Raw genomic sequence first — 26,172 nt, forward strand, 5'->3', positions numbered from 1 at the left:
TGTCATGGTCAGCATTTTGATTTTAGACAAAATGTGGTGCCATTTAATTTCTCCAGAAGTACAGATGCTAGTTTTGATGTGTGTATCATTTTATAGATGTTTCAATAATGCTGTGCTGTTTCATTTGTGCTTTGCATTTTCTCCTGTGTTCTTATTCCTTCCAACAGGTCTGCCTTACCCCCTTCAAACCTTCCTTCTGTTCTGCTTTAATCCCAGATTATCCTCCTTGTTCCTTCTTCCAACAGCATCTCCCTCTCTTGCTGACAATGACCCTAATGTGTGAGCTGTTCCTTTTTTCTACTCAATCTGCAAGTTTCCCTCTCTCCCTGCCTCCTCTAATATTTATTTTGATTCTGGACTGTAATTCAGTATGCAATTCATTTTGGTGTTTGTAAAGAAATTGTAAGCATTAAAGAAGTGGCCAATGTAATTTTAAAACCAAAATAATCGAGAACAGGCATTGATTCGGTTTTGTAAAATAAATTGCAGATTTCAAATTCTTAGACTTTTTTTAATGAAAATTATTTTTGCTAAAAGTATTTTTTTTGTGATACTGAAGTTTACTGAACAATCTCTAAACAATTTATTCAATCCAGTGCAATAATGTTTATTTCTATGAAGTTGAGTAAAATAAATGGCAAACTTTTTTTTTCAATTTTCCCCCTTTTTTTCCATCATTCCTTGACTAATAAAGATATTATTTGCAGGGGGAGAAGGGAAAGAGAGGTTCTAAAGGGCCCAAAGGGGATAAGGGAGACCAAGGAGTGCCCGGATTAGATGCACCTTGTCCTTTGGTATGTTCTTGTGATGTAATTGAAAATGTTGGATATTGTAATGGAAAAATAAGGGAGGAACAAGAATGTCGACCTAAAAGTTCCACAAAAATGGACTGTCACAGCAGACCTGAAGACTGCTTTTACACGAGAAGTGGAAACACCTCATCTTCCCTTGAATCAAGTCTTTGCCTATCAACAATGCTCCAAGTTGCACATCGCCACAGAAGCTAAGTGTTCACATCTAGAGTGTGGCTCTGGAGGAGTTCCGAGCCACATCGGATGATATGGGTTTTACGCGCCAAGATCTGCTCCACCTCTGGTGGTAGAAATCTGTTTGGAGTTTCTTTGCTTCACTGCCAGAGCTCCAGACCTGCATTCCCAACAACTAAGGAGCACTTATCAGTGAAACTGCAGCGAGCCTGACGCTGAGGGTGAGAGTTTCAAGTCAGCCATCACAAGCCATCCTTGGAGCTGGTCGCTCTCGAATGATGTTGCCACTTTGTCTAACACTAACCTGTCAGTTTCGAAGTCCTCCCTCCTTTCTCCATTTATGTGAAAGTCAATTGCAAATGTTTTTTGTATTAACCAAGTCAGTTCATTTTGTAAACAGGGGTTCCGAGGCTTTAAAGGAGAGAAAGGTGAACCAGGCTTACCCGGCCTGGATGGTCTTGATGCCCCTTGCCCATTGGTATGATGTTATCGCCCTTCCCTTCCTGCATGCTAATCTGTTTAATCCATCTTCATGCATGCTAGTGAACTAATCACTCCATGTGTAATGCAAATAAAGTACAGCTCAATTCCCACATTGCCATCTAACCTCTTCACAACCAATAACAGATTGATTTACTAACCTCATCTTGAGATTGTTTGTTGTCATTGTGAGATTTGCTACAAATGCAGAAACACTTGACATAAAATATTGCTCACTTTGCAAATAGCAATGAGGAAATTGGACAGAGCAGCATAAACCAATCAGTGTCTCTTTAGGTAAATAACACATCTCAAGAGAAACTCGGACCCATTTCAGAGAAGATTCATACCAATAGCAACTAATTTGAAACAATGAACATAAAGGTGATCTCCACAAACTAGACCTGATAGTGAATATATTCATTGGTCCTTAACAACTTGGACTTCACCTTTGAAAAAACACATTTCAAAATGAGGTCTATGGAATGGTCACTGTTAAAAACCTCAACTTATAAAGCTCCATTCGGATAGCTTGCTGTGGGAGGTTTATAAAACACCATGGACAATATTGAAGGATCTTATTCCTGAGATGCCAGGTGATGGGGAAGATGAATCTCTCTATAAAAGTGATGCCATGTTAGTCTGCATTTCCCTTTTGTTTGTGCTTTTTGTCATACAGATGTTGATATTTTTGCAACCACAAATGTTTTAGCTTTGAAATATTGGCATTGAGTTAAAATCAATTGAAGAAAAACAGTTGATTTAGATGGTAGGCTCTTCACCTGATCTTTATCACTCCAATACGGAGATACCCTAAACTATATATAATTGCTAAATATCTAAAAACTGCTAAATATCTCATTTAATTGCTGTTTGTGGGAGCTTGTGTGCACAACCTTAACTGCTGCATTTTCATCTAAAGACAAAGTCTACACTTCAAAAGAACTCCAATGGGAGTAACTAGCTGTTGACCATCCTATAGTTGTGAAAGGCTGTACAAAAATGCAAATTCTTTTCACTCTACAAGCATTTTAAAAATTGCTAACCCAAATCCCATACCAGATTTGACCATTTTCATTTCAATGGCTTTCTCTCTCCTTTGCTGTTTCAAAAACTAGGCTCTCCATCCAACCCCCCTTCCATAGTTGGTGCTGCTACAGTGAATGATTTTGCAGAACCCTCCTTTTTTACATTGATGCTCCTCTTTCTCCTTTCACAACCAATTAAAAATTAACATCCTCACTTCTTTCCTAGCCTGTCTTCTCTGTCACTTCCCTCAACCCTGCCCTGACTGCATTACAACAGAGTACCAATGGGTTAATGTTAATTATCTCACATTAGATCTATAGCTAAATAACTTAATCTTTTTTAGCGAGAAATAAACTTCTGCTTAATGTAAGGCACAACATAAGAATCCTATTTGAAATGTATAACATTTTATTTGGTACATACTTTTTATGTTTCATTTTTTAATAATACTATAGATTTGCAAAAGGGTTTCCACTGAAGCTCGATGCATGAACAATAGATTTAAGGCTTGCTTATAGTTCTTGTGTTTAGAAACTTTATTTAATTTTTTAAAAAGCATGTTGCATACAATTGTGTCAAGTCAAAAATAAATGTTTTTTAATTGGGGTTCATTGGGGCACATGATTTAAGAAACACAGGGATCTGAAATTTGGTAGTTTAGTGTCAGGAAATTGACAAAGCCGGGACTGGGTGCCAACTACCAGGCAGAGTTCTCCAGTGTTCGAGGGACGGTTTCCCTTTTTAATGCCGAGACAGTTGTTCACAGCATCTTGTGTGCACGTTGAAAGGGCTGACGCATTTTTTTTTAACTTTCTTATTGAATGGGGTCCAAGCTTGAACTGACTTTGCCACAGTAATTACTTTGTTCTGGAAATGTCAACCACTGTATATTATTAGCATTTGAACATTGAATGATATGCCGACCTCTAGTTCCCAGTTGTAGTGTTAACCCATCTTGAACAATAACAGATACTGGAGAATTGGAGCAAAGTGTTCTGTAACACCTACTCACGTCACTATCTATCATTTCAGAATTATCACCCCTTGCAATAAAACCGGCCATTTCATAGTTCTTAGCTGAAAGTTCAAATGAAAAGACGTCCTGCAGAAATAAGAATGGTTTTGTTTTCACTGGGATCGGGTTGGGGATGTCTTGTATTTAGGTGGGGAGGGGAAAGGTGGAGGATGTTACATGCACCTGTGTGTGAAAGGTGGAGGATGGTACATGCACCTGTGTTTGCCTGCTTGCTGCATGATCGTTTCAACAGCAGGTATTAATGTTGGAAGGAAAATGAAATATTGAGCTCCATCGGAGAAATGCATAAATATCAATGGCCACAGATGATTATTCTATTGTTCTGTAATAATGTACAACTCACCATGGTAATCGCCATGGTCAAATGTAACTTTCAAGTCTATGAAAGTGAATACATAAAAATCCAAAAATGTTGGTTTGTGTCCACTGTCAACGTTTGACTTACAGACTGAAATACTTGTAGTGGCTTCATTTTTCCAGTCTTCCTCCTTAACAACCTTTGAGGTCCTCATGACTTCTCATTTTTAAAACAACGTTTAATTAGAAGACACATCCATCAAAATCAAATTAATAAGGATCTCAGGTACGAGCAGTGTATACATGATGTCTCTGAAGTTAAGAGGGAGTCTCTAGAGGAATACAGTTTGGTTGAAGGAAGGTGAGAAGCAATTCAGAGTTTGAAACTGCAAAGGAAAGGCTGAGATAAGTCAGATGTGTTTTGGTTGGAAGCTAAAGGATTTGGATGTGATATAATCCACATCTTCAAAATGTCAAGTGGTGTGACCATTGCAAATGTAGTCACATTACTTTATCAGAAGCATTACGTCTAATATTGGAAGCTCTCAATGGACTGGAGTTTTGTTTTGTGTTCATTCACTAAATGAGAGTGTCACTGGCCAGGCTAACATTTATCACCAGCCCTAACTGCCCAGAGGGCAATTTGGAATCAACCATTGCTTGGGTCTGAAGTCACATATAGACCAGACCAGGTAAGAATGGCCATTTCCTTCCCTAAAAGACATTAGTGAACTAGGTGGGTTTTTCCCCCAATAATTATCAATGGTTTCATGGTCATTGTTAGCTCCTAATTCCAGATTTTGAATTGAACCCAAATTCCACCATCTGCCAGGAGTAAAGTCCAGATCCCAGGATCATTACCAGGGTCTCTAGATTAACAGGGCGAAAGTGAGGACTGCAGATGCTGGAAATTAGAGTCGAGAGTGTAGTGCTGGAAAAACACAGCCAGTCAGGCAGCAGTTCTCCTGTTCCTCGGATGCTGCCTGACCTGCTGTGCTTTTCCAGCACCACACTCACGACTCTCTGGATTAACAGTCTGGCGGTAATACCACTAGACCATTGTCTGCCCGTTCTCCAAGGACAATATTGAATAAGAAGCTATAAAAATAATCTGATACTGTATTAATTCACTTCCTTGTTTAAAATAAAATTGCACAAAATATATCATAGACATAGAATATTACAGAGCAGTACAGGACCTTCGGCCCTCGGTGTTGTGCTGACCTGTGAGATCAGTTTGGAGCCCATCTAACCTACACTATTCCATTTTCAACCATATGTTTATCCAACGACCATTTAAATGCCCTCAAAGTTAGCGAGACTTCAACTGTTGCAGGCAGGCCATTCCATGCCACCACTACTCTAAGTAAAGAAACTGCCTCTGACATCTGTCCTATATCTATCACCTCTCAATTTAAAGTAATGTCTCCATGTGCTAGCTATCACCATCCTAGGGAAAAGACTGTCACTCTCCACCCTATCTAACCCTCTGATTATCATATATGCCACAACTAAGTTATCTCTCAACCTTCTCTCTAACGAAAACAGCTTCAATTCCCTCAGCCTTTCCTCATAAGACCTTCCCTTCAAACCAGGCAACATCCTAGTAAATCTCCTCTGAACCCTTTCCAAAGCTTCCACATCCTTCCTACAATGCAGTGACTATACACAATACTCCAAGTGCGGCCTCACCAGAGATTTGTAAAGCTGTAGCATCACATAAGAGATCAAAAGTTTGTTTGGTAAGCATTAAAACTAAAACAAAATTACACAAAATCTCTGACTGTTAGTAGTTCACTTGGTAACATTAGTTTTACCTTTTCTGGAATTTTCAACCCATGGTCTTCACAAAGCAAGACAAATTTTCAGGGTTTCTGTTTTAATTTTCAACTTGTTGTATGAGATGGATAAGTACAGAAATAAATGGGTGAGATTTCATTGAAGGTCCTCAGGTATTGACATGTGTTGAGGCACAGAATTCCAAACATAAAACTAAATTTACACAACACCAAATGTAATGTTTCATTTTCCATAAAGCAGTGACGTTAATGCAATCCCTGTCAGTTATTAGGCTGGTATCAATGCAATAAATACTGGATCAGAAAAATCCTTTGGGTTCTTTTCCAGCATCATCCAAAATACAAAAACTTGTGGCAGTCAAGTAGTTACAGCACCGTCATGCAGCATTTGCTTTCCTGTCCCATTGGAACAAGTTTTTTTTTGTTGCAATTGCTGCAAGGGCTGTTTTCATCACATACAAGATATTTAACAGGAGGAAGTGAGGGACGTGGGAAGGGAAAAGGAATGCAAAAGGTCTTGTGAATGGCAGGATAAAATGAAAGTAGTCACATTTTTTTGATAAGTGTAACAATATATAAAACACCTCTCTATTTCAAACTGCAGGGTGAAGATGGTTTACCTGTACAGGGGTGTTGGAATAAAGTAAGTAAAATTGCGATTACTTGAATCTTAAGCAGCTTCAGCATGCTGATGTATGTCTTTGAATTGGCTGGAAGCCACTTGTGTCTGAAATGTGGTAAATGTGAAGCCTGCTCTTAATGTAGATAATTAATGCTGTAGTTAAATGCTATTGGAGAGCAATTTTTGGAAGCAACTACTGTAATTTCATCTTAGAAGTTTGATTTCTGCAATGTTACCATTGTGACCAGCTTATTCATTACCAATCATAAAGAACACGCTGGCTTTAACAGCGGGGGTGTGATTGCTGTAAACCCCAAATGTTTTTCAGCAGGACCCGAGGTAACTTCCTCAACTATTTAATTGGGCTATAAAGTTCCTCCCAATTAGAATTAAGTTTACACACTTGTAAAAGTGCGAATGAGTTGTTAAATACACGTTTCACTCTAAGCCCTCCGGCATCTGAAAGAAGCTATTACAATAATTAAATGATGTGAGCACCATCAAAGCCCAAATTACTCACAGTTCATTTAACAACCTGCAAGGATAACATAGAATGGTACAATTCGGGTTGGTACATGCCAGACCAAAATAGATAGAATCATAGAGTCATACAGCACAGAAACAACCCTTTGGTCCAACCAGCCAAGCATAATCCTAAACTAAAGTCATCCCACCTGCCTGCTCCTGACCCATATCCCTCCAAACCTTTCCCATTCATGTATCTATCCAAATGTCTTTTATATGTTGTAATTGTGCCCACATCCACCACTTCCTCAGAATGTTCATTCCACACACGAACTACACACTGTGTAAAAAAAAACTTGCCCCCATGTCTTTTTAAAATCTCTCTCCTCTCACCTTAAAAATGTGTACCCCAGTCTTGAAATCCTCCATTCTCCAGATAAGACACGACCATTAACTCTATATGTATGTCTCACATTTTATAAACTTCAATAAGGTCACCTGTCAGCCTCCTACGCTTCAGTTGGCAAATTTAATCAGGATTAGACAAGATGAATTAGTGACTGTAAAATGTCATTGGATCACAATAATAAAAACAGCAATATTAACAATGACAGTTGTAAAGTAGGAAGAAACATCGATTTTCCTGCTACTCGGATGCTGCCTGACCTGCTGTGCTTTTCCAGCACCACTCTAATCTTGGCTTTTTTTAAAATGGCAATTAATAGTTGTCACCATTACACCAGATTTGAATTCCAAATCGTATTGAATTCACATTTCACCATCTGCCATGGTGGGATTTGAACCCACACCCTCAGAACATAGAACATTACAGCACAGTACAGGCCCTTTGATCCTCGATGTTGCACCAACCTGTGGAACCAATCTGAAGCCTATCTATCCTACACTATTCCATTTTCATCCATATGTTTATCCAATGACCATTTAAATGCCCTTAAGGTTGATGAGTCTACTACTGTTGCAGGCAGTGCGTTCCACGTCCCTACTACACTCTGAGTAAAGAAACTATCTCTGACATCTGTCCTATAATCGTCACCCCTCAATTTAAAGCTATGTCCCCTCATGCTATCCAGCACTATCCTAAGAAAAAGGATTTCACTGTCCACTCTATCCAACCCCTAATTATCTTATCTGTCTCAATTAAGTCACCTTTCAACCACCTTCTCTCTAACAAAGTTCTGGGTTTCTAGGCCAGTGAAATAATCATTACACCACAACCTCCCTATTACAATCCAAAGTTCTACCACACATCTATAAAATGATTTTGCTGCAATTGTATTGAGTGTAATAACCCAGTCATTTCATGCATGCTCTTCATTTAAAATGACAAACAATTGTCCTAAAAATATAATCGGGATTATTGATCCCATGATAATTCATAACTTTTGATTTTATTTTCTCCTGCTGAGGTGCCACACATAATTAGCTGAAAACAATACTTTGAGATTTGCCTGAATTAGATTGGGGAACAGTGAATATTGCTTTAGTAAAGAGAGAGCAGCTGACTATTGTGTTTAAGTAATGTGAAGGGATAATGTACAGGACATAAAAGGAAGGGGTGCATCAGTAAAAAAAAGATCCCATTGAATTGACTTTAATCATAAATAATGAAAGTGAGTCATGTGTGACACTGATCTCTTTCCTCCTCAGCATTAGGGAATATAATACATTACCGGTCAAATTCCATTTCCATTCCAATTGGTTCTTTACTTGTTCCATATCTGTTTGATTTTTAAAGTGCTGAAGTTTGAACTAACTCAAGTTTACTTTGCTCTTTCTGCAGTGATGATGATCTAACCTCAGAATGGAGTGTGTACATAGAATATTTATTTTTATACAATTTTTTTGCAATCATAAAAGCTATCTTTTTTAAAAAACAATTGCATATTTTAAGTTCACATTTTGTATAGATTGTATTAAATTCTGTCTTGTCTACTACTGTCCTTGTATCTGTGTGTATTCATCTACTAATTTTATTGCATAACTCAGCAGTATTATTTGCATGATATTTGTGCAGAATATGAGAAGCCAGTGTTGTATTATAACTTATTGTGTTTATATGAATTGGGCTGCACTTCATTGCGGACTCAGTTATTTGAAGTCAATTCCCCAGACCACAATATATCCCTGCTGTGTTGCCTTGCTTAAATTATACTTATTGCACAAGTGTGCATAAATCCTAGTGCCTCAAGTGGGGGAAAAGCAATCCAACCACTTTACCACAGCTGCTGCTAATGACGCTGGAAAGGAACAGATGTATTTCAGCCTTAGACTTTCAAGCAAAAAAAAACCTTGTTAAATTCTTGAATCTGTTGAGGCCAAATATCTGAACTTGTATTAGTTGATCACTGATTGGGCCCAGGAATAGCAATGATGATACCACACTGTCATCCCAGCATTTATGACCAAGAAGACCAAAGTTCTACAAAGCCTGATCATTTCTACAAATGCCTCCTACAGCAGCTCTTCATTGGAGTTTCACAGTGAGGTTTCAGGCGGTGAAATTGGCAGGTGATGTGGCTCCAGACAGCTGCCAACCTCCTTTCACTGAAGTTGATAATTAATAACAGGTAGAATGGGAAGTGCCAAGGAAGATTTTTACACTCTGACAGCCCCAATAAAATGAAGGTTTCCTCACTATAAAGATACAGAGAAATGTCATTGACATTGTTTACAGCTTTTTAGACTTGAGTATCAAATGTAAAGTTTAAACATCTCTATATAAAATATAAGATATACCTTTACCAAGATACTGGTGAGGATTATGCTCCATAATTTGATGCTTGAGTCATTGGTTTATTGTTGTAAAATATACCCTGTATCAACCAATGTCTAAGCTACAAAGCCAGTGCTTTTACTTTAGATGTCATAGAGTCAGCTGAAGTCCCACATTCTTTGCACCACTTCAGTAAATCTCTGCTGCACCCTTTTCAGGGCCATTGTCATGCTTTCTAAAGTGCCATCTCCAAAACTGGACACATTGTCTCTGGAACTGAACTAATGTTTTATAGATGTTTTGTGTAACTTCCATGTTTTCATTTCCAATGCCTCTATAGATAATCCCAAAGATCCTGTATGTTTTTGTAACTACAGTATACCTCTCTCTCCAGAAACTGCCATTGGTGATGTTAGCAGAAATGTATTGCATTCCTTTACAATTTTATCACAAGCATTCACCAGTTTGATTTAAACTTATGTCAAACTGGTTAGTGTCTGTGGCAAAACTGCAGAAATAACAATGTCACTTCACTAAATATACACCTTTCCCACCCTATGGTTAGATATCAAGTACTTCCTTCAAAAGCTCAAATTTGCTTTTTGCACAATCTGTGATCCCAGATCCCTTTCAGTTCCCTTTGCAAAACCCGCATGGCCTTGTAAGTTTAATCACAATTATTATCCTGTTAAGTACAGTTCAGACTTGAAGGACAGGCAATGCATTAGGTTTAGCAGAAAGCTGAAACCTTTTTGAACTGTTTACATGAAGTGCGCAATTCAGGAAAGAATACCAGTCAGGATTTGGAATTGGGCAGCATCTTGACCCCAGGGCCTAGCGAGTATGTTTTTTTTGTACCTGATGCTGCATGAGCTTGTGTGTGAGCATGCGGACTTTGCCCACGAGTGCCACCTGAAGCGATCAGTTCTGAACAGTTACATTTGCCACTGCCAGGGGCAGACGCCATGGCTTAATGCAAAAAAGTAATGGAGTTGGCCAGCAATGGAAACAATTTGAGACTGCTGTGGAGAAACCTTCCATGACTTCTCGTCAGGAAATGTTTGACACCAAAATAAAAGTATTGGAGGAACGGAGTGCTGAACATTTTCAGTTTCAGAAAGCCACTTCCAGTCTCCAGCAGAGGTTTGTGTGCAGCGATCAGTAAGGATTATAGATTGAACCATGTTCATCAACGCACTCCAGGTGATGCGTGAAAAGCAGCAGAATGGGAGTGCATATGTTTTGACAGTGGAACTGACGGGTCCGTTTGAATTCAGATGTGAGCCTCGTTCTTTCAGGATGCAGAGGGATGATCTGTTGAGCAGTTTTAAATATTGCTATACGTTTGGTGGATCATTAACTAAATGGCCACCATCAGAGCATTTTTGTTTTCTCTTCCTTCTATGAGAGTATCAGATAAACACACTGCCAAAAATTAAATGATTCCTTTTTAATCAAAGTATTTTAAGGAACTGACCAGAACTGCTGGCGGTTTGCATCATTTATTTTTGAATGGTGATGTATCTTTGTACAGTTCATTTGAATAAATAATTGGTATCACCACCATTCTTTGAAACAAAACTTGATTTCTTGCTTTTCCTGCATTTTTCAATGAGTTTTTTTTGGGGTGGGGGGAAAGTGGGAGAAAATTACTTGTTATCCACCTCTGGTTTTATTTTTGTAAAAGACTCCATAATCTGTTTCTTCAGCTATTCGCATTTACATTTGAAAAAGGTCATATCTTTTTTGTTAAAATTTCTGTATAAATGAAGACTTCCTTCTATCAGGCTGTTACCAGTGTTTGATTTTATATGTTTCTGGGGCACAGTAATCAATACAAAAATTATTTTCTGAGGGCTACAGGACAAACTATAATATTCAAATCAACCTTATAATGGAAATGTTAAATCTATGTAGTCACAGAGCCCCATGCTTCAGACAAAGTGCAACTGGGCTACAGAATAAAAGTGTTAATTTGTATGGCCTATGAAGAACATATTTTGAATTCACTACTGCATGCTTGATAATTATGGAGTTAGTTATTTTTAACAGGTAAGATCTATCTGGCACATGCCTTTGTGTTGTACCTGCAAGAGGCATCCAGTCATTCCTATTTGATTGACATTTTTAGTTTTTGTAAGTCATTGCAGTGTTACATATGAGAATTAAATTCCACTTTGCAGTAATTCCATGTAAAGCCATGAACATAGACTGATACTGTACAAAAGGAGGCCATTTGCCCCATTCTATCTGTGCTAGCTCTTTGGTAGAGCTACTCAACATAACTTCCAACAACTGAACAATTTATCAACTAGCACTGCATTCAGAGTTCTCTAACGAACCTGTTTCAGTGAGTTGGTTGGTTGAATTTACACTTGCAATATACATCTATTGGTATATTTTTACTGCACTTGAAAACTATAAATTGTTGTAAAAGTTACTCTTTCAGTTTTTGTAATAATTTAATCTTGAGAAGCAATGACTTCTGAAAATGTACTATCCCCTTACCCAACACATTTTTATGCCTTTGTAGAACGCTTTCACACTCTGGAAAGATTTAGGGACTTGACTTTTTTTTAACCCTTCCACTATTGCTCCTAAACATCATTTCCCAGACAACAACTTTATTGTTACAAGAATCATTGTTTAGAATTGGGGATAGAATCTTCATCATAGCTCCAGAAATTATCTGAGCTATGCCTTCATTTTTAATGACCAGTTTTAACTGCAACATATAATTTTGCATTTATGATGCTTAACTTATTTTTAAAGCTTTCAATTTTAATTAAAAACATTCGTTGAAGCTTATTCGTTAGCATTAATAAGTTCAAAAAGTTACGAAAATTTTATATTGAGATTTGCTTTTGTAGCATAAGATGTACGATACTATAAAATACTTGTAAATGAACTTGTATTATATTTTTGAGTTTACGTGTGAAGGAGATCAGTAAATCTGACTCCAATTTCCAGTTTAATTTTTATGAAGCAACGGAGATCTGAATGTTAACATTGTTTACTGATGATTCTGTTTGCCAAATGTTCACTTTTACTGTTGGCATGCAATATCTTTGACTTTATATCCCACCTTTTTAAGAAATCCATTTTTCAAAAATACTGATAGCAATTTGTTCAATGTAACTGGCTGTACCTGTGCCTTTAGTGCAGATAATTTTTCCTGCCTTGTGTGGGATGCTGCAGCTGATCTGAAATCAATGTTTATTTTTCCCATTTGACTGTAAAGGTTTTATTGCTTCAGAGATGGGTAATCTGTTGGTTAGGATAGCATTTGGCTTATCTGTTTTGTCTCTGTTTCATCTGCTGTACAAAATATAAAATTTTCAAAGCGAAATTCTGCTTTGTGTTTTTTTTTAATTAATGAGAACAAAGAGAGATTGGTATGGGTCCCTTGATGCCATTGTACAGTGCCCAAACCCCCCACCTTTCATTCACTGGAAAGGAGACTCGATGCCAGCTTCAAACATGGAGTAAACTTAAAGCAAACACCTTGTAGCTTCAATGTGAGGACTATGGAGATCAAAAGCCTCATGTAAGTCAGGGGATGAGGTGAGATTCCCAAGAATGATAACATTCTGTCATTTCCTGTAAAACTAAAACTATTGCCAGTCCTTTGAATGCAAACATCCACCTGTCTGTAAAATGGCCTTAAAGTGTCATATTTCTAATCCCAGTCTCAAACAAAGTTAAAAATCACGCAACAGCAGGTTATAGTCCAACAGGTTTAATTGGAAGCACACTAGTTTTCGGAGCGACGCTCCTTCATCAGGTGGTAGTGGAGGGCTCAATCCATCAGAATTTATAGCAAAAATTTACAGTGTGATGTAACTGAAATTATACATTGAAAACTTTTGCTATAAATTCTGTGTGTTACGATTGAGGCCTCCACTATCACCTGATGGAGCGTTGCTCTGAAAGCTAGTGTGCTTCCAATTAAACCTGTTGGACTATAACCTGGTGTTGTGTGATTTTTAACTTTGTACACCCCAGTCCAACACCGGCATCTCCAAATCAGTCTCAAACAGGCATTGATCCTTTGATCTTCCCCAGGTCTGTGCAATTTGTCTGGAGGACAGAGCTGGCATTGCTTCCAATCATAAATTGAGGAAGAAATGGCCATCAGAAATTTATAACTGGGAATCTTCTGACCTTTATGAGGATCATATAAATCTGGAAGTAATTGACAAATTGATACATGTATTATGCACACTATTGGCAGAGTCACAGGCATTCATTAAACACATGACAATCGTCTTAAAAGAGAGTGTCATTCTTGCATCTTTCACAACCTCTGGTGCAAACACTTTGAGCTGCCTGTGTGATTGTTTTTGTCAGAAACTTTAACCAGTTTGTGCACAGCAAGCTCCCGCAAACAGCAATTTGGTAAAACCCAAATACGGTAATCTGTATTTGTGATGTTGATTTGAAAATATAAATCCCCAGGACATGAAGGATCATCTACATCGTGTTAACTTGATGTCAAGTACTATGCAATATATCATCTCCCTACCCTCTTCACCATTTCAAAATCAAAGCTTATAAATGGAAGGAAGTTGCAATCCATTATTATCCCCTCTTCTACATTATTATTTCAATGACTTCAAAGCTGTGAGAAACTTTTCCTCTCTGCCCTTTCTCCTCCTATCAATTACAAAGTTTAAAGCCCAAGCAACAATTGATTTTTATTTTTCTGCTTTTTAAACTTCACTGACTCCAGTGCATTTTGACTTTCTCAATATTAATGTCTAAATGATTAACTCAGGGGGTGTTGGAGAGGTAGGTAAGGAATGTAGCACCCTACAGAGAAATCAAGTTTTATCAGGGCTAGTTTTTTTTTACAGCCAATTTCAAGGTTGTGGCTTGGAAAAGGTCAAACATCCTTGCACAATTTCAAAGCTAGTAATGAATACAAGATGGGAATAACATCCCACTGTTGCTGGTACATAACTCACAGTGCACTTAAATAATGTGCTTTATCTGTAAATCTAAAACTCCAATTCATTTAAACATATGTCAGATACTCCCTCGATCTACATCAACAAGTAAGCCCTTTGAGACTGTCTCTGTCTTTTGGTGTGGAGGAAGGAAGCTATAGACCTTGTCAGAAAAAATAAGATAAATGCAAAAAAGCAGACTGATGTGCTCAGATTTTAAAGAGTTTGAAAATGGCATGCAAGTTCCGCAATGGGCATAGAACCTAACACTGACTGTCCCATCAATGTGTTGCTCAATATTTTATATTTAGTGAGAGGGATGTGTACATTCATGTTAATTCTGGAAAGGAATTTGCTGCTAAGATCTGCCAAGCTAATCTTCAAAAGCTTAATACAGAAAACAATGGGTGCATTTCCCAGGAGGTGGTATATGGATCAGAATGTATGATAGTATATGTTTAAAGTTATAGGTTATTGTCATTGGCTAACATTTATTAACTTTCAAAACTTGGTCTTCCTAAATAGAAAAGGCTTATCAAGGAAAATTTGAAAGCTGTTCCTGCTACTTATTTAAAATTTGTTTCCAGCGTGGTTCCTGCCAATTGTACCTGTTTAGTTGATAACTGTGCTCATTGACAGGGCGATTTACTTTTACACAGTAAGTTCTATGATCTTGAACGCACTGCCTGAAAGGGCTGTGAAAGCAGATTTGACTGGGAAGTTTCAAAAAGGAATTGGAGAAGTAAGTAAAGGGGCAAGTTTTGCAGTGTTTTGGGGAATGGAAGAGTCTAAATTGTTAACTGCAAGTCCTCAGTTGTTTCTTGTGACTTGATTGTGGTTAAAGAGGTTTGAAGGAGCATTAACCCTATAGTAAGGAATTTGATATTGTCCCATCTCCAGGGTTGTCTATTATCAAAATTTCCCAAAACTTGCTTGTGCTGACATACGTTGATATTGTTATTAATATTGATTCTGAAGCAAACTGGGAAACAGTTCCGTTTGTGAATGGCATAGTAATTATGACATTCAAGGAACTTTAATCTTATGAATTCATCAAAAGGTTTAGTCTCTTGAGAGACAGGCTTTGTTGCCATCTGTTGTAATTACCCTCATGGCAAACCTTTCATGTAACAAATGAAACCTGGATATATACTTCAAACAGACATCAAGTATTTTCTAAATTTTGAGTAATGAGGGATTATAGGGAAATAAAGAAACTTGGGGTCCACGTATTTGAATCTTTGAAATTACTTTGTGGATACACAAAATAATCAAAAAGGCTAATGGAATGTTCTCCTTTGTCTCAAGAGGATTGGAATACTTGGGGCTGTGCATATAACTTCCCCTCCTATCTGGAATGCTGTGTTGGGCTTTCAGCACTAACCTTCTGAGAGGATGTGTTCACCTTGATTGGGATGTAGCATAATTTGCAGATGTTAAAAGCATTTGATAGGCTAGATAAATAGAGACAATTTCCTGTGGGGGAAGTGAGGGGGCATCATTTAAGGGATCAAGCCAGTCCACTCAATATCAAGATTAAGAAGGAATCTTTGACAAAGGGATTAATGGAAGTTTGGATCTTGCTCCACTGAAATGCTGTGGGTGCCCATATTTGAGTTTTCATTAGATTTTTTTTCTTCAGTAGGGTTACCTTGGAGCTCATGTGTGTACATGGAATCGAGGGGCAGATAAGTCATGAGTTAATTTCCATGGGGGTGGAGGGGAGCAGGCCCAAGTGGGCTGACTAGCCTCCACCAATTCCTGTGTGATTCGTTTTCATTTTACAGGGGATCCCCAGTTTACGAATGTATGACCTAATGTTTATACTTATGAACGTCCTCCCATGCAGGGCCGTAATTTTAAAGATCCAACCTAGGAACATTTCCTCCACGTATGAAAGATGATTTTATACTGTCCTGCATTATGTTCTGATGTGCGTCAAATTAACTAGTGAATGGACTCAAGAACAAACTATTCACAATCCAGGCATTGCCTGTACAGACCTTCCTGGCTTTTTGCCTGTAACCAACACACAGAATGCTGGAGAAACTCAGCAAGTCCAGCAGCACCTATGGAGAGAGAAACAGAGTTAATGTTTCAAATTGTTATGAGACTTCTCCATTATGTGGGTTTACTTCTCCACAAATGTTGCCAGAACCTCTCAGTTTCTCCAGCAATCTCTGTGTTAATTTCAGATTTCCAGCATCTGTAGTAATTTGCCTTGGTTCACTATGGTCTGAATGTGGTTTGAAAGAGAATTTAAGTTGGTCACCAATAATTGAATCATTGTTGGACCATAAGATAACATTTATTTAGAGTTGGCTTAAGGTAGATATAGATATTAAAACATCAAACTGAGTCTTTTTTTTAATTATGATTATGCAGATTAAAAATATCTCTGTTTAAAGTCAAGCTATTAGTACCATACCATGACAAACAATAATTGTTTGCCAAATACATAATAATTGAATGCTTTGAACCCAATTCAAATAAAACCAAAATAAGACTCCTGTTTATTGAGAATAAACTTTAAAGTGAAAAACTGTTTTCTCAGTGTTGGATAGATAAGACTACCATCTTCAGCTCATGTCAAATGTTCAGAATGCAAATACTTACCATTTTAATGAGTGCATTTTACAAATAACTTGCATGGTATACGATTCAATGAATTTTAAAACTTTTCACAGGATATATTTTGATTGTTTTGCACATGATATAAAATCACTGACTAGATTTTTACTGAAATTGTAACTCTCAGTCATTGGATTGGAACATTGTTGCTGCCCCCTGGAGGAGCACATAGGTAGCAAACATGTATTTCCCAGTATTAGAGTGAGTTCATTCCCAACAGGCTAGGAAGTAGGGACTGAAGTAAGCCATTTGATTCCTGGGGACTGCTGTCCCATTCAATAAAATCTTGGCAGGTTTTCTACCTCAATCCTACTTTCATGCCCTATGGTCATATTCTCTTCATTCCCAGAGTGACCAGAAAGTTAAAAATCACACACTAGGTTATAGTCCAACAGGTTTATTTGGAAGCACTAGCTTTCAGAGTGCTGCTCCTTCTTCAGGTGGTTGTGGAGTATAAGATCGTAGGACACAGAATTTATAGCAAATGTTTACAGTGTGATGTAACTGAAATTATATATTGAAAAAGACCTGGATTGTTTGTTAAGTCTCTCATCTTTTAGAATGGGCATATTGGTTTCAGTTCTTTCATATGTAAATTCCAGAACTTTCTTAAAGTTACATTCTCAAGTGAACTTTCACAATAGGTGCCATGTCAGCCCAGATAATGCATTGAAGGTGTGAGGTGCCCTGTGTGAGGCTGTCTGTGCCCCAATGTTCAGACTGATTCTAATCTAAAAAAGGGGATTTAAGAATCTTACATGGATTCATGCAGTTTTTGAGCAAAATAAAATGTAATTCTGCAAGTACAAATTCACTCCACAAACTTGTGTGTGCGTGTGTATGTGTGGGGAGGGTATGGGTGTCTGTGTGAGAGAGTGTGAGTATGTGTGAGTGTAAAGGGATTTAAGTCAGTGAGAGGGTGCATGAATGTGGAAGTGTATAAGAGAGAGCTTGTGTATGAGAGAGGGTCTCCGTGAGTGTATGGGTCTGTAGGAGTATGCGTGTATCTGTCTATCTGAGAGTGTGTGTGTGTGTAGTGCAGTGGGGGTCACCAGTAGTGTGACATGAACCCGAGTTTGGTACCCATGGGGATGGCCTCAACCAGGACCTTGGGTTCATGTCACACTACAGGTGACTCACCCCCACGCACACTCCTATCGACATATAGCTCAGATAGCTGCTGGAAGGAAGCCAGGGTGAGAAGGTTAGTTTTGAATTTGGGCAAGTTAAGAGATGAGGCTTCCCCTCGCATCTTACTCTGTTGGAAGGGCTTTTAATGTCCAAGTAAATTACTGGAGGTTACATAGAAATACCACACAGAAACTGGCCATTCAGCCCAATCACTTCATGCTGTAGTTCATTGTCCATATGAGCAAGGATGATCTCACTCAGTTTCCACATCCCTTTATCCCCACCCAGAAATACCACATACTTAAACATTCAGTCGGCATTTGGTTCTTATGCCCATCATTCCCACCCGAGCCCTCTGTTTTGCTACATTTCCCAGTTTTATATCAGCTGAAGGTTTGGATGTTCCATCCCTGGGGAACTGGACTCTATTCCACACAATGAGCCACAGTCTATGCATCATCTTGCTGTAAATAATAACTGATGCTACATTAACAGCCCCTGGCTTGTAGGGAGGAGCTGATTCTAGATTAGAGTGGTGCTGGAAAAGCACAGCAGGTCAGGCAGCATCCAAGGAGCAGGAATATCGATGTTTCGGGCAAAAGCCCTTCATCAGGAAAAGAGGCAGGGTGCCTGCAGAGTGGAGAGATAAGTGAGAGGGGAGTGGGGGTGGGGAGAAAGTAGCCACCACCCTGTGGCCCAATATTTCAACTCCCCCTCCCACTCTGCCAAGGACATGCAGGTCCTGGGCCTCCTCCACACCACTCCCTCACCACCCAATGCCTGGAGGAAGAACACCTCACCTTCCACCTCAGAACACTCCAACCCCAGGGCATCAATGCAGATTTCACCAGTTTCCTAATTTCCCCTTCCCACGCCTCACCCCAGCTCCAACCTTCCAGCTCAGCACCGCCCTAATGACCTGTCCTACCTGTCCATCTTCCTTCCCATCTATCCACTCCACCCTCCTCTCTGACCTATCACCTTCATCTCCACCCCATTCACCCATTGTACTCTTTGCTACCCTCCCCCACCCTCCTATCTGACCTATCACCTCCATCCCAACCCCCACACCTCTATGCTACTTTCTCCCCACCCCCACTCCCCTCTCATTTACCTCTCCACCCTGCAGGCACCCTGCCTTTATTCCTGATGAAGGGCTTTTGCCCGAAACGTCGATTTTCCTGCTCCTCGGATGCTGCCTGACCTGCTGTGTTTTCCAGCACCACTCTGATCTCGACTCTAGTTTCCAGAATCTGCAGTCATTGTTTTTACCTGGAGGAGCTGCTTCTCCATTGGCACTGAAGGGCCAGCTCTCACCAAACTGTCCTCCTATGCGCTTCCTCAGAGCCTCGCCTTTTGCAGAGCATGAGGGCTGGGTTTGCAATGCAAGGCTTGCCTGAGGATGTGGGAGATGTAGTTTGAGGAATTGTATTATTACTCTGCACACAGACAGACATTGCCTGTGTCCACTAGGGGGGTGCTGGCAGCGCTGTCCAATTCCTCCTGCAGCCTCCGGGCTGGAGTTCCCAAACGAACAGCCGCTTTGAGGGATGGTCATCTCCAAAAGGCGGAAAGCAGTTAGCATCAGCCCTCAGTCAGTATCCAGTGTCAGACCGTTTCAGGGCGGGCTGGGTTTGGTTTATGTGTCCAGTGTATCGACTGCTCCAGAACAGCCTCCATTTCCAGAGGGACGAGGTAGGGCTGAATTCATGTTTAATCGAGAACGGACTTCACGATAATCTGACGAGGGAGCGCCAGGATTCTGCAATTCTCCTTGAAGCGTTTTAAACATCGCAGTTTATTGGCGAGGGTTGTCTCGATTACACGGATTCTCCTGGATCCTATTCTGAGCTCCTGCCTCTTATGATTATTTGCCCTCTCTGGTTAAATACTGTCCCTCTCCTCTACTCCCTTTCAACTTTCTCCCTGTCCCACTTGGGGATGAGTTTCCAAAGTAAGACCGAGGTTTGGAATTTTTTTGTAGTAAATTTAGTCATTTCTGTCCAAATAAACTGGGTCTGGGGCTGAGCTCTCCTGAAATTTCTTTCTGAATCCCAAAGAGCTCTGTGAGAGACTTCGTTATTAATTTTCTGTATTTCTGGTTTTGCTCTGTGCTCCATTTCCTCTGTGACTGTGTGACTTATAGCATTAAACAAATAATATTTAAGCAGCATTATTCAATCCTCTAATTTATAAACAGTTCCAAAAGCCAATGACAGTTTTGTAGTAAAGTGCCGTGCCCCCTGCAACCAAAGGGGGGGGGGGGGGTAGGGAAGGAGCATTTTCTTTCACTGTACTTATAACATACTTAGCTCAAAATTATCCATCCAGTTAGTGACTGGCCATTATCCCATATCCAGACCCCTGAACTGCAGGATGCTGCAGATGTCCATATGTTGGAACAACACTGCTCAGGGACAGACTCAGCCTTTGTGACTATGCAGCCAAGAAAATTTGGTGTTCTCTCAACCAATTCTATCCATCCCACCACTTTCTCCTTCTGTTCTTACACTGTCCTCTCTAATCACCCCTCCACACCCAATATTGGTCTCAAGCTCAATGTGGTGTCTTTGTTAAGCTTCACAGTTGTGTTGTTATGTTACCACTCTCTGTCAACACAGATGGTGTTGGCCAGTCATCAGAGCACAACAAAATCAATGTGGAACATTCAAGTGCTGGAGACACCCCGTCTCCCCTGTGGAAGGTTGATTTGAATTTTCACCAAGTTGCAATTTGCGGTGTAACTGTATTAGAAACTCCCTCTTTCAGCGGGAATATTATTTTGGAGATTGTAGGAGCAAATTACTCCAGATTCTGGAATCTGTACTGCAAACAACAAATCCTGGAGATCACAGCGGGTCAGGCAGCATCCATGGAGAGAGAGAGAGAGAGAGAGAGCAAGCTAACATTTTGAGTCTTGCAATGTTAGCTTGTTCTCTGTCCTTGATACTGCCTGACCCGCTGTGACCTCCAGCATTTGTTGTTTTCATTTTGGTATTTGTAGTGAAAGTAATTTTCATCATTGCAATGTTGTGTACAGTTGAATGGGTTGATGAGCTTTGGTGTGGTCTACTTTGGATTGTGGATTGGAACAATCCATCTAATGTGTGTTTCTCCTTCCCTCCTTCAGTGCATCTTCTGACTGTTTCCCCATTTTAGGTAAAAATTTCACATTAAGCTGCTTGGAGATGGTACTACACACCTCTACAGCAGGTTGGAATTGAACCAGGCCTTCTGGTTCTGTAGTACCATGCCAAAAGAGCCTCATATTAAGTAACCCGCTTGTTCAAATATTTTATTAAGCAACCCCTTAACTCCATAAGACCACAGGAGATAGGAAGAGGAGGAGGCCATTCAGCCCCTCAAGCCTGGTCTGCCATTCAATAGCTGAGCTGACATTCCTTTTGTCCACTTTCCTGCCCTATCCCCACAACCCTTGATTCCCCAACTGATCAAGAATCTACTTTCTCAGGCTTAAATATTGAGCCTCAATAGCCACTTGTAGTAGCAGACACTCTAATGACCTTTGGTCTGAAACATTTCTTTCAAACCTTCCTCAAGGCTTCAAATATTAATTTATTCCCTGCCTTGTTACTTAATTCCATATAATTTTTCATCACCCATCTCCTAAAACCCTTTCACAGACATCCCAAGAAGAAAAGGAAGTTCTTCTGTCATGAGTTATGGCCAAGAAAGGTGTTTCCTAATGCAGGAGAAAGGATCTTCAGAATTGCCTGTGCTAATAGTGGAAAAGCTTCCCAGTCAGCCCTGCTTTGTGTGTCATTGTGACCCTCCAGGTACGGGCTAGTGACCTGTTACAGGAAAATGTCACTGTGGAAACACATGTAAAACACCCCCCCACTTCCAAATGCACAGCTTGATAAAAGAAAATAAATATTTGTGTATCAAGCCTATAATTTCAGCATTCTTTGTCAACAATTTAAGCTTTCTGCTTTAGTTCCTTGCAACCCTACTTTTAACATACTTTATAACGTCATCCCAAAATCTCTATTCCTTTGAAAATCATACTGCTTATGTATAATTTAGCTCTTGATTTATTTTCCTATTTATCTACATGGTGCTGTTTAAGCCCAATAACTTGCCTCCTGTCCTATCCCAACAGGCCTCTCCTGTGATGGTCTCGATTCTTGCTCAGAGTTGATCCCCTGATTTGTGTCATTTGTAACATTTCTTCTGTATTCCACATGCAAGCCATTCATGTTTAGGGATAGCACATGGTCCCTGGCAGATTCTACTGACAGGTTTTCAATCATCCATTTCCTCTGCTGCTCTGCCTTTTCATGATCTAACAACCCATTATCTAAGCTACTTTGGTCCTTTATCTTCCCTGTCAACCTCTTGTTGGTATTTCATCACATTTGAAGAAAATTCATATCTACATTTATTGTATTTCCTTGACCATGTACCCAAGTAATTGTGCCAATAGTTATCACAATCTGATTTCTCTTAAACTTGCTTCATAAATCAGTCTTGGAGGCAAAATTCACCCTATATCTGATGCAAGGAAACCACTTACTATCTATGTAGAGATTAAATCAGCTCTAGTTCCTGTCAGGTGGAGAGAAAATAATAAAATCTACTCCTGGTTGCCACCCTGTGAGAGTCGATAAAGTGTGGTGCTGGAAAAAGCACAACAGGTCAGGCAGCAAGATAGTCAATGTTTCAGGTCACACTTTATCAACTCGGACTCTCCAGCATCTGCAGTCGTCACTATCTCCTAGTTGCTAAGTTGTGAGCACTGCTCCAACATCATTGTGGATCTTTGGGGCTGGTTTAAATTCAATGTAAAATGAACAGGTTTTGACCTGTGCTGCCAAATGAATCCAGTTAAGCTGAAATGGCCTTTTGGAATGATCGACACTTTGCTTGAACCTCATTTATGAGTTGTGGTTTTTGTGGATGAGCCCAATGCCTGTGAAACTGTATCAGAACTCCAGTCAATAATTTCAGTAAAGGAGAGCATCAGAGTTAGGGAGGGGAAGGAAAAAGCATTGGGAGTTGGTTAAAAAAAAAAGTGGACAGTGATAATTGGTTGGTGTGTGAACTCTGATTGGTCGAGGCATTGCCATGGAGAATGGACCAGTTAATGATGATTTGGAGCACTGCAGCAGATCTGGGACAGAGATGTTGGCCGGGGGAACATAGTGGTTTGTTGAAGTGGCAGGCAATTGGAAGCTCAGGGTCCCAGCAACGGGACACAGCAAAGGTAGTCTTCCAAGCAGTCACCATTACTGTGTTTCACCGCCCCAGTATAGAGGAGACCACATTCCGTGATTCCATGGAAAGGTCCTGATGGGAGGTGCTGGGAATGAAGGAGGAACGGATCTGGGTGTCCCGGAGGGAACAGTCCCAAAGGAATTCTGACAAAGGAAGGGAGGGGAAGATGTGTCTGGTGACAGCATCCCACTGGAGGTGCCAGGAGTGGCAGCTTTGGATGCGGAGGCTGGTGGGATGGAATGTGAGGATCGGGAGCAAAGCACGGGAGATGGATTGGACACAACCAAGGGTCCTGTCATTCACAGAACCTACACCGAATGAATATACTTTGATCAGTTTCTCATTTTTTTCAAGATTACCCTTGTACAAATGTGACAGTTCACAGCCATTGAGCCCTTTTGTCCAAGGATCCAACAGTTACAGGGACAGTTTAAATAGCACCTTATTTTAAACTCACCTGCTGATTTACCTCCAAATAAACTGTAACACTAAGAACTGGAAATATGCCAGAGGTTGTGAACGAAGTTCAGCATGTGCATAATTACATATAATTTTTGTTATCTAAACAATAAACAAGAATTTTATTGCACATTTCCTCAGTGAGGGGAAGTTGCAGTTCTAAATATTTGACTTGGTAAATGATGTCGAGACTTCACTTGTACAGGGTGTGGTTACTCCTATTGGTAATAAAATAATAAAACTGTAAAAATAAAACAATGTGAGGATGTTATTTAGACTGGAAACATTTAACAAACAGACCACTTTCAAATTCCGGCCAGCTGTCTGATTTATGACATAAGGGTTGGACCTCACTTCTCAGGAAGAATAACTTGTCGGGAATCATTGTGCAGATTAATCTCTTTGGGGAACTTTCTAAATCTCAACAATTTTCTTTTCTGGACAAGTCAGAGACCAGTTCGACTTCATAACTCAAGGGCCAGTGATAGTTCTGTTGATACTTGCTCTCTGAGTTCAGGAGGTTGTAGGTTCAAGTTTAACTCCTGAGGAAACATACTCCAGCTCAGTACTCGGGTTCACCACTGAAGGAGTGCTACACGGTTGGAGATGCTGCCATTCAGATGAGCAATCAAACTCCCTTTCAAAGGGGAATATAAAAGTTTCCATCATACAGTTCCAAAATGGAGTTCATCTAGGGATCAATATTTAACTCTTAATCAAATTATTTGGCCATTATCACATTACTGCTTGTGGGAGCTTGCTGCATTTACTGTATTATAATGGGTTAGTAACTCGGTTTGTGGGAATAATGGACTGGAATGTGTTTCCTGCTCATCCATGACGCTGTGCCCTGGGGACATTGGGCAAAGCTTTATGGAAAATACATTGCATTTAATTTTAATTGTTATACACAGTGTTATTTTCAGATAATTGATGCAAAGCTGACGTGTTTGTTGTGAAATGGAAAATAAAAATTAAAGAGCTTTGAACAATATCCACTCAGCAACTTGTGTATTCAGTGACATTGCTATTGTGTGAATGGTTTCATTTCAGTGACTGTCTATCTAAGGGAGTGTGGAGAAGTGTTTGGGATGATTTATATCTTCACAATGGGAAACGGTTCCATAAGAGCATTGAAACCTGAAGAAGCCAACGTATCCCCCAGGCTGATGGAACCCACTCTGGAGATTGTAGAGAATCTCAGAAGGAAGATCCACAGCCTTGAGGAGGAACTGAGGAGGAAAGATGATCAACTGAAGCAAAAATCAGAGAAAATAAAGTTCCTGGAGAAAGAACTGAAAGGAAAACTTTCTCAAATCAACAAACTGCAGGATGCGATTGGCTATAACCCAGTTCCCATGGACCCCACTGTCAGCCAGCATCAGAAACTGGTCAGTGTCATTAACGAGGGGCCAAGGCGGTTTGCACAAGTGGCAACAGAGATTCACCGACGGCTCAAGGCCAAAGAGGGGGTGTCTGCGGAGCCCACTTCCCGGAATTATTACTGCCACAATGTTCAGAAGTTCTCCATTGAACAGGTTCGGGTCCGGAAGGACTCCAGGTGAGCAAACTTTGGGGAAAACATGTTCACTAAACACCCAGATCTGTGTTAGGTATATACCCCTCAATTCCATCACCCCCCATTTAAATTCCTGCTGTGTTTATGCCTAAACTACCAAATCCATTTTCCCCATTTATAATCTCAACCTAGTGACACTCAGTAGCCAGTTCACAAGGATCTAGCAGAAACATTCATCCCTCAACCCACATGATGAAAGTAGACTCTCAATATTTGATCCTTTGCTGCCTCGAAGAGCTTGCTGTTGGCAATTGGCTGCAGTGTTACCTGCAGGACAGGATGTGACAACACTTCAACAAGCAATTCATTGGCGGTGAAGTGCTCTGGAGTATCCAGGGTTGTGACTCTCTGTAGAATAGAAAAGGGAAAGAAGGGACTTGAATTTCTATAGTACCTGTCACAACCCCAGGACATCCACAACCATTTTCCAGCCAATGTGATATCCTACATTATGAGCATTTATTCAGTTGTGTTTGTGAATGATGAATGTTGGGTTGCTTCATTCCGGGAATGTATAACAAGAGCACCAGGGGTTGATGCTGGTGACAAACTCCTTTCCCATGTCAGTACGTGTTAATAAAGAGCCTACACCTCACCTTCTGTGAGGAAGAGGAGAAGGGGGGAGATAGAGCAAGTGACCAGCTGACTGCCACATGTCCTCATCTGACTGGCTTCAGTTCCCTCTCTAAGCTGGGACAGTGAGCCAAGGTGCAATCGAATGAATTTCTCCAACTGAA

General features: G+C 39.9%; 2 protein-coding genes across 4 annotated transcripts in view; both read left to right on the forward strand.

The window, feature by feature from the left end:
- col13a1 (collagen, type XIII, alpha 1) overlaps positions 1-10,564 on the forward strand; it is a 117,440-nt gene extending 106,876 nt beyond the window's left edge. Inside the window, exons 39-41 of the mRNA XM_072583569.1 lie at positions 1,387-1,464; positions 6,232-6,270; positions 8,516-10,564. Coding sequence (XP_072439670.1) covers positions 1,387-1,464; positions 6,232-6,270; positions 8,516-8,518 — 120 coding nt within the window. The 3' untranslated portion in view covers positions 8,519-10,564. The remainder of the gene's footprint in view (positions 1-1,386; positions 1,465-6,231; positions 6,271-8,515) is intronic.
- Positions 10,565-19,696: 9,132 nt separating this feature from the next.
- Positions 19,697-26,172, forward strand: part of prkg2l (protein kinase cGMP-dependent 2, like) — a 48,154-nt gene continuing 41,678 nt past the window's right edge. For 2 of the 3 annotated variants that reach the window (XM_072583571.1, XM_072583572.1), the window contains exons 1-2: positions 19,697-19,854; positions 24,910-25,417. In XM_072583571.1, coding sequence (XP_072439672.1) covers positions 19,710-19,854; positions 24,910-25,417 — 653 coding nt within the window. In that variant the 5' untranslated portion in view covers positions 19,697-19,709. The remainder of the gene's footprint in view (positions 19,855-24,909; positions 25,418-26,172) is intronic. The other variant, XM_072583573.1, reaches the window with a different exon arrangement.

This window comes from Chiloscyllium punctatum, chromosome 13 (assembly GCF_047496795.1).
Source record: "Chiloscyllium punctatum isolate Juve2018m chromosome 13, sChiPun1.3, whole genome shotgun sequence".
Lineage (NCBI taxonomy): Eukaryota > Metazoa > Chordata > Chondrichthyes > Orectolobiformes > Hemiscylliidae > Chiloscyllium > Chiloscyllium punctatum.